Here is a 9,178-nt window from a genome sequence, read left to right as displayed (position 1 = left end):
ACTCTTTCCTGTATTGAAAAACACTAGTTAGCAACTATACAAGCTCTATAAAAATATTAAATACATCTAGTATCAAGATTAGCTAGGATAGACCAGTCTAACTTTGAAGGTAAAGGAAATTCCAGAGAAGCTTCAAAAACCCCAATTGAGTTCAGAGCCAACAAGAGAGCAATGCTGCTGAAGTTGTTTAACGGGAAGTTATTAAGTGATAGTTCCAGGCTGATACAATGGATTTTGTATTCACGCAAGACACTTCTAGAAATGAAGAGATTTAATTAACTTAAGATCCAGCTAAAAAAAACTTGCTGTTCCACACCCAGAGATACCAAGTAGTTATACAGCACAAGGAAAATATGAAGCAACTTTATTTATGTTCACGTTTCTTCATTATCATTTATCCAATCATAGCTATGCAATCATGGGAATTTAATGCATGCAAATATTAAAATTATAAGTTCAATTTGTTCACAATTAAAAATAAATTCAACTCTTGTTTCTCCAATGTAAATTCTGAATATTATTAAACCAGCTTTTCTATAAAAAACAAAAATGTTTCCAAAAAATAGAGATGCCTGCATTCTCGGATTCCCCTTCATACTTCTAACTTTGTGAGATATAAAGTAATGATAAAAGTTGCAAGTTGTATTTTCACACACATCCAATGTTTTCCCTACTTTTCTCATTCACACTGAAATTAAGTGTTTACTTTCTCCCTAAACTCTGGGAAGATTTGCTTAGTTTTATCCTACTTCAGTAAATAGGCCAACCTCATCATGTTCTTTTTCAATCAACTTTAGTCTGTGTAAAATTTCTTTTGCTTTCTTCCAGTAGTCTTGTAGACTTCTTTTTCTGACTTGCATGTCCAACTCTTCTGCATTGTTCACGTTTAATGAATTATTTATTTTCAGAGACAATTGTTCAGCTTTATAAAATATAAAACAGTATTAATATTCCAAAATTTATCAATGAACACTTTAATAAGTATTTATTACATTTTAGTATGCTGAGGGACAGCCCCAATAGATTAATGCATAAATTATTCTTAAGTGGTTATATTTTGCAACTGTTAATTTACAATTACACATAAGTGTTAATATGCTTCCAATATAGACTGCAGTTACAAAAGGTGAGCTTGCAGTTAGTTACTAGAAGCTGTTTACACAATGACGCTGTGCTCTAAAAAATGGACTTAAAAGTCCACTTTCTCATGGACTTAATCCTAACCCTATAGGATCTTTATCAGTATGGGGCTCTGTTTTTTTAAAAAACACAACTCTGTATTAATAGACACTGAAAATCACCATACCCCCTCAATCTTAAAGAGAACTCAGTTACCTTTTCAGTACAAAACTGTAGCTACATGGTTATTACTAACTATCAGTTGCGTAATACCTTTCATGCTTTAGAGATGAAAGGACAAGGTATCTTTCCATTTCATTGGTGGTATTATACAGTTAAATAATTAAACAAAATATTAAACAGAATACTTCAAAATAGATCCTACTTTAAAAGTAAAGATCAAGATTTTTTACTATTCCAAAATAACTGAAGTCATGGTGATTTGGGGCTTGATAATCTACTGGTTTAGTCTCTAAGCAATGATACATACCCAGGAAGAGAATACCAATTGAGTGTTAAATGACAATGTTAATATTTTGCACATTATTTATAGATGGGAAAGCTTTTAAGATCTGGGCCTACAGGTATATGTTTCACAAATGCATTATTGCAACATAATTGGAATTTTTCCTTTTTTTCTGCCTAAATGACATAATCAGTCCATGGTGGCAAATATGCTACTTTTCTGTAGAAAACAAACACCCTGCATACTTCCAAAGCCACTACAGCTAAAATAATTCAGAGTCAACAGAACTTAAAGATGGAAATAATCTGTAATTTTTAAAGTAGTAACAGTAAGCTTACTCATTTGTTTGCAGTTTTGCAGCACAAAAGTAGCAGCTTTGTTTAGTTCCTCATCCTGAGACTCGGTTAATACCTGAATCATAAGTGGAAGACCATTGTTCTGAAGCAGTTCACATTGGTTTTCTTCTAAAATAGGACATTGTGAAGGAAAATAGACTGGTTTCAGCCTCATGCACACTTAACCTTACAGTAATTTTTAGAAACAAATGCTAGTAACTTTCAGGGAAATTCTGAAAAAGACATTTTCATTATGGATCCAAGCCAGTTGTAATGACCGACTACCTGGGTTGCTGCTCTAGATCACACAGGGTGACTTGACCAGAGCTCAAAGTTCTTGTAAGAAAACTGAAGGAGGACAGACAGATTATATGATGGAGATCCACACTCACTTAATTGTCGCCTAAAATATTCAAATTATGGCTTCTGTATTTCTTTTTCTCTAGTATATACTCTTAAAAATGTATATATGCTACATTTATGTAAGTCTTGAGATGCAGTAATGCCAAAAGCTTTACGTTTATAATTAGAAAAATTTGAATAAATTTAATAATTTAATCCTGGTCTAGCTAATCTGTTCTTCCTTGTTAACTATGTAAGTAGCTTTTTTTATTATTATTATTATTGTGATCTCATTTGTAGTATGTATTCATAAAAATGACAGCTTTCTAAAAATAGTTTTGTTGTCTAAACTTGATAGAAACAAAGGAATCGACAAAAGATGAAATATGATTATTTTGTCAGTGTTGACATTTTAAGAGAAATTTTTATTCTGTTGGTTTAATCACATTTCTGCTTGAAAGACATTTTCCATTAGGCATTTTTTCCAATTAATTTGTCATTAAAAAAGTTTCTTCTAAAACTGCAGATTTATGATCTACTGAGCTAATTATTGAACTTGTTATTGGCATTTAGAGGATGATCAATCAAGATTTTTGAATATAACCCCTTTTTCTTGGGTTTCTGGATATACATGAGGGAAAAAAAAAAAGTAGTATAAGTAAACAGGGATCAGTATCTCACAAATTCCCATTCTGTTTGCTTGTACTACCATAACATACCAATTTGTTATATTTTCACTGGATATGCTTGGGAGAGCCCTGAGGAGCCTAGCAAAAACATTTCAGGGTTACCTACTGCTCATGTTACTTCAAAACCAATACTGTTATACAGCTTTAAAAAAAAAAAATAGCTATGTAAACAGTGGAAAGAAGCTCTACATATCAAGGCCCATTAAAATAGAACTCAAAAAGACTAATTTGGTATGTGTATATTGTAGTATTTTTCAAGTCTGGATGAATTTTACCCTGTGATACCTGAACTCAGCTCTGAATCTTGCATCATAATCTACTTTCTCTAAGCTTTTAAGACACTATCTCTTAACAAGTTTTAAAATTTAAAAATGGAATATTATAGCAAATATCTTTTTATGAGTATTAACATTACATTATTTAATAGAACTTTCTCTTGTGTTCTAGTCTTGATTAAAAAGACACCATGGAAATAATGTATAAGAACTTAGTAGAAACTGACAGGGAAAAAAATAATCTTACCACAAGCTTCAGTACAGTGTCCAATTGTTAGAATAATACTAATTTTCTCTCCTGTATCCAGAGTGTCATTGCACAGCAGCTTCAGTAGCTCTGACACAGTGTGATACTTTGTCAAGACAACACCCATGGCAGCTATTATGTTAAAAATAATTTAAAAGAAAAATAAACTAGATAGTAAGTGCATATGCATCATCCAAGTATAAAACGCTTGGTAGAAGATCTGAAAAACAAGGGCTTTGAAATGTGCAGGTTTTGTAGACCTCTGCTGAATTTCTCTACATCCTTTATTTGCACCAGAATAGAACAAGAAATAGTAGAATAGGGCTTGACACATAAGTCCGTCTGCCACAAAAATAGCTGGGAATGTTTCTGGTAGAGGGCAACCGCTTCCTGAAACTGGGACCGCCACTGCTAGTACATACATGCTGAAGTCTAATCCTGTCACATACCAACTTCTTTGAATCTAGGCTCAAAACTAGTGCAGGCACATAACTTCTTTGAATTTCCATTAGTGAGTACTTTATGGCACAAGTGTCAAATACAACAATCATGGCCAACTGCAAAGATTCATCAGGCTCATAGGTTTCTCAAAATCTTCTGATAAAAAATACAAAGACTTCACTAGGATAGCACTATCCAGATAGTAAATCAGAGTAAAGATGTGTTATGCAGACAAACATTTGTTCAGTTCCACACCTGAGTTACTAAAGCCTCCTGAAGCTTACAAAGCTTATTAGCTTAGGCATAGGCTTATAGAAACACAGGTCTTAATGACAGGACCCAAGCTGACTGCCATGCTCAGTTCTCAGCTTTACTTACACTAAACTAGCTCCAGTATCTTTATTTTTAATGTTCAGTAGTTTAAATTTCACTGTGTTTATTTTAGCAACAATGGGAAAGTAACCCACCTCAGACGAACTGAATTACTTCCCATATACACATTTGAATTTTTTAAAACCTGCAATATAAACCGGGATGTATAACATAACTGCCTTTTAGCATCCATTCATATCACTTCTCCACCAAAACCAGAGTTTAAAAAATGGTAGCAGCCTTTTCACTCACAGTCATTAGCAATGCAGGCATCTAGAGTCTTTGTTACTACTACTGCAAGTTTTGTGCTTGAGTGACTCATACAGGAATCTTGCATCAGCTTGATGAGAACTTCAGCTAATGTATCCAGTCCTCCAACAGAAACAAAGTATTTCTGCACAAATGCTTAGTGAAAAAAGGGAAAAAAAAGTCTTATATAATACAATTTGCTAATTGTTTTAGCATTTTATCAGTTAGGCTCATCACAATTTTTCTGTTCATGTATTAATCATTACATTTCCACCCATACAACAGAACTGAAGTTGACCATCTGAGGAACCTAAACATACACAAGTCCAAGGGATCTGATGAGATGCATCCCAGAGTCCTGAAGGAATTGGCTGATGTAGTTGCCAAGCCACTCTCCATGAAAAGTCATGGCAGTCAGGTGAAGACCCTAGTGACTGGAAGAAAGGAAACACGACACCCATTTTTAAAAAGGGTAGAAAGGACGACCCTGAGGACTACTGACCTGTCAGCCTCACATTTGTGCCTGGGAAGATCATGGAACAGATTCTCCTAGAAGCTATGCTGAGGCACATGGAGGACATGGAGGTGATTCAAGACAGCCAGCATGGCTTTACTAGGGGCAATGAGGTCCGGCCTAACCAACCTAGTGGCTTTCTACAATGAAGTAACTGCATCAGTACACAAGGGAAGAGCTATGGATGTCATCTCTCTGGATTTCTGCAAGGCCTTTGACATGGTGCCCCACAACATCCTTCTCTCTAAGTTGAGAAGGTATGGATTTGATGGGTGGACTGTTCAGTGGATAAGGAACTGGGTGGATGGTCACATCCAGAGAGTAGTGGTCAATGGCTCAATGTCCAGATGGAAGACGGTGACAAGTGGTGTCCCTCAAGGGTCTGCACTGGGACCAGGGCTGTTTAATATCTTCATTAATGATATTGACAGCGGGATTGAGTGCACCCTCAGCAAGTTCGCTGGCAATACGAAGCTGGGTGGTGAGGTTAATGTGCCAGAGGGAAGGGATGCCATCCAGAGGGACCTGGACAAGCTGGAGAAGTGGGACCAGGTGAACCTCATGGGGTTCAACAAGGCCAAGTGCAGGGTCCTGCACCTGGGTAGGGTCAATCCTCTGGAGGTTGGGAGATGATGTGCTGGAAAGCAGCCCTGAGGAAAAGGACTTGGGGTACTGGTGGATGAGAAGCTGGACATGAGCCACCAATGTGCATCTACAGCTCAGAAGGCCAACCGCATCCTGAGCTGCATCAAAAGAAGTGTGGCCAGCAGATCGGGTGAGGTGATCCTGCCCCTCTACTGTGCTCTGGTAAGACCTCACTTGGAATACTGCATCCAACTTTGGAGTCCCCAACACAAAAAGGACATTGAATTGCTTGAGCATTCAAGTGCAGAGGAGGGCCACAAAGATGATCAAAGAGCTGGAGCACCTCTCCTACAAAGACAGGCTGAGAGAGTTGGGGTTGTTCAGCCTGGAGAAGAGAAGGCTCCAGGAGGACCTTATAATTTCAGTACTTGAAGGGTGCCTATAAGAAATCTGGGGAAGAGCTGTTCACTAGGGCATGTAGCAATAGGATGAGGGGTAATGGTTTTAAACTAGAAAAGGGTAGGTTCACGTTGGATATTAGGAAAAAGTTCTTCAATATGAGGGCGGTAGATCCCTGGCACAGGTTGCCCAGAGAGGCAGTGGAGGCCCTGTCCCTGGAGATATTCAAGGGCAGCCTTGAAGGAGCTCTGAGCAACTTGATCTAGTGCCACTGCTTACTGCAAGGGGGTTGGACTAGATGATCTTTAAAGGTCCCATCCAAACCAATCCATTCTATGATATATTAATCTCAAGAAATGTAGTAATTGTCTTAAAGAACAGTTAGAGGAAAAGCATGGCCTTAATGCATACATACAAATGGCAAACACTATGCCCAAGTTCTACCTAAGACTTTGTTTTCAGATATGTAATAATGACTTATATTTGTAAAATACTTTTAATCAAAACAGCTTCCAAATAGTTCTTACTGTCCTTACTAAATGTAGCCAGTTGGTGGCTATCTGTGCACTTAAGTACAAGGCAGTGGAATGCAGTTTTCAGAATACAAGTTAGAAGAACAGCAAATAAATTTGCAGAGACTAAAAAAAAGTCAAACATTTAACTATCAAATTAAACTTACTTTTACAAAAGAAAAACTAAAGCTTGAACTGCACTTACAGTTATTTGCAACTGTGAGACCAACAAATGAGCAAATAGGACGAACTATTTCAGGCTCTGTGCAGCTTTCGAGCAACTCTTTGGCATATGGAAAAACTGAACAGCAAATGTTTTGATTATCTTCTGGAAAAGTAAAACCAAATAACCGCAAATCAAAATGTAATATGAAATTTCAGTTGAACAGTAAAAATGAAAACAAACTGTCATCACTTTGAACAGATACTTTAAACTGGTTTCATAATTTTAACAGCAGCACTTACCATTCTGAGGATTGTTAACACAGGCACAGAGAGCACTGCAGACTGAAGACCACAGCTGATAGCACTGATCAGTATTTTCATCTGACAAATTCATCTCAGATGTGGAAAGAGTTGTTCTGTTAAGAACAAGGAACACTAGTCCCAAATAGTCAAGTAAATATAAGTTCTAAATAGTCTATTAATTTTTCTGTTTGAATTGCAACAGTTGTTTACCTGAATAACCGTAGCAGAAGACCAATACAGCCTGTATCTCTGACACAGGTTTGCCCACTTTCTAAAAAAGAACAGATACAAGGCTTCAAAGACACATGCAAATTGAGACAAAAATCTTAATGTCAATTTTAATTTTCGTATATACACTCTGTCTCTATGTCCTAAGCATAAATCCCCTCCAAAACCAAATACAAAATCATACGAACACATTGGCAAAATGTTCCATTTCTCTCTACGTTGATTTTTTTCTATACATTGTCAGAAACTACTGGTTTACAGTATCTTTTTTAAAATTATAATTTCATTTTTAGAACTAAACCATTTTCTGCCACTTAAGGAAATTCCAATGAGCTATGATCTACTTGCATACTTCAGATTCAGTTACATGCAACCACTCATCTTTATAAACTGAATTTACCAAAATGTTATTTATTGACCATTCCAAATTTCTGCACTGCAGATTGACAAATAGAAAAAATTGGTGTTATAAAACAGAAAAAAACCACAACTTACTATTATTTGAAACCAGTACTAAGATGATATAAACAGACATTCTTTTCAAGTTCACACCAGAATCCTTATTAATTAAAAATAAAATTAGGTCTTCAAACAATGCAGAAGTACACAAAGCTTGTTGACAATAAACTGAAACCAGAAAATAAAAACAATTAATACCTAAAGCAAGCCATTCATAATCCTAAATTATTTTTGTAATATAGTAACTAAAGCCTCTGTTTCATCCAGTACATGGTGAATGGAGACAAAACAGGACTATAAAGTGACTGACGGCTTTCCCCTGTACTCAGTTTTAAACCAACCAGGACCTAGACAACCTTTGGAACAATCAGCAGGTCGTTTACACTTGCTGCTGAGGGAGAGAAGTAGTGCAGCTGTCTAGTATCACACAAACATGCTGTCTACACACATCAATGAGGTATTTCTTCAAATCTGGGGATGGACAGGGAAACAGCGGCACCTTTACTGCCCCTCACTCAAACTGATAATCTTGTAATCTGATTTTTTGAGGCAAAAAAGAAAATGTAGACAAAGCACAAGCAGAAAGTAATAACATGGGATCATAACTCACTCAGAAATACAAATAATATTACTTATTATTACCATTACTCTCTATTATAATTCCTAATGTAAATAAAGCTGCTTCCTTTACTATGCAATGAACACTTGACTTTGCAAGATCATTTATAAACATCAAACCACCAATTTCTCGAAAATATTCACTTGCTTCACCTATAACAGAAAAAAAGAACAAAAATTAAACTTTTGCTTTTGTTTCTCTGTAAGACAAAAAGTCTTTTGTCTTCTTAAGCCTTGTATCCTTCATTTTTTGTTTTTTTACAGTGACAACCAGCTTCTTATTGTATATTGTCAACGTAAAATTACGTTGTTTCTAAGGAACAATGCTTCTTACTGTTTTGTTGACAAATGGAATAAATAGTGATCAAAGCCTCTTTCTGAGATACAGGGCAATCCATCTGATATTTGAGGCATTCAAGCAGTAAGTTCAAATCCGTCTTCATATCTAAGAATAAACACAAAAACTCCCTTTGTGTAAATGGCTAGCTTTTCTTCATATTAATCTATTTAGTATTACAATAAACCTGCCCAAAAATGTAGTATGTATATGTATTTTAACAAAAAACACCACCACCAACCCAGTGAGCAAAAATGAAGATATGCCACTTCTATCCATCTACAAATAACAAACACACTTGACCTAAAAATATTCTTCTCCGTAGTTTGTTACTTGAGCATGATTTCCATTGCTACAGTAACAGCCCCCTTTCGGTATTTGTGGCCTTCAATTACTAGTAAATGTGATGTAAACTACTAAATATTAAATTTGCAGTTGCAAGGTGCATTAAATGCATTTAAGTGAATAATACAGAACCATGAAAATACACAGAGTGAAAATACAATTGAAAAATCTACAGAGT

General features: G+C 35.8%; 1 protein-coding gene across 1 annotated transcript in view; it reads right to left on the bottom strand.

The window, feature by feature from the left end:
• CCDC79 (coiled-coil domain containing 79) overlaps positions 1 to 9,178 on the bottom strand; it is a gene marked incomplete at its 3' end in the record, with an annotated part of 17,089 nt that overhangs the window by 7,316 nt on the left and 595 nt on the right. Inside the window, exons 2-12 of the mRNA XM_010190346.1 lie at positions 8,653 to 8,763; positions 8,343 to 8,471; positions 7,737 to 7,868; positions 7,224 to 7,284; positions 7,011 to 7,126; positions 6,751 to 6,873; positions 4,539 to 4,691; positions 3,474 to 3,605; positions 1,924 to 2,049; positions 768 to 922; positions 1 to 8 (exon numbers count right to left, since the gene is read on the bottom strand). The exon at positions 1 to 8 is cut by the window's left edge and continues 372 nt beyond it. Of these exons, the coding sequence (XP_010188648.1) occupies positions 1 to 8; positions 768 to 922; positions 1,924 to 2,049; positions 3,474 to 3,605; positions 4,539 to 4,691; positions 6,751 to 6,873; positions 7,011 to 7,126; positions 7,224 to 7,284; positions 7,737 to 7,868; positions 8,343 to 8,471; positions 8,653 to 8,763 (1,246 nt within the window). The remainder of the gene's footprint in view (positions 9 to 767; positions 923 to 1,923; positions 2,050 to 3,473; positions 3,606 to 4,538; positions 4,692 to 6,750; positions 6,874 to 7,010; positions 7,127 to 7,223; positions 7,285 to 7,736; positions 7,869 to 8,342; positions 8,472 to 8,652; positions 8,764 to 9,178) is intronic.

This window comes from Mesitornis unicolor, unplaced genomic scaffold (assembly GCF_000695765.1).
Source record: "Mesitornis unicolor isolate BGI_N332 unplaced genomic scaffold, ASM69576v1 scaffold1768, whole genome shotgun sequence".
Classification (NCBI taxonomy): Eukaryota; Metazoa; Chordata; class Aves; order Mesitornithiformes; family Mesitornithidae; genus Mesitornis; species Mesitornis unicolor.
The sequence above is the reverse complement of the archived record's forward strand: the minus strand, read 5'-3'. Positions and strand labels throughout refer to the sequence as shown.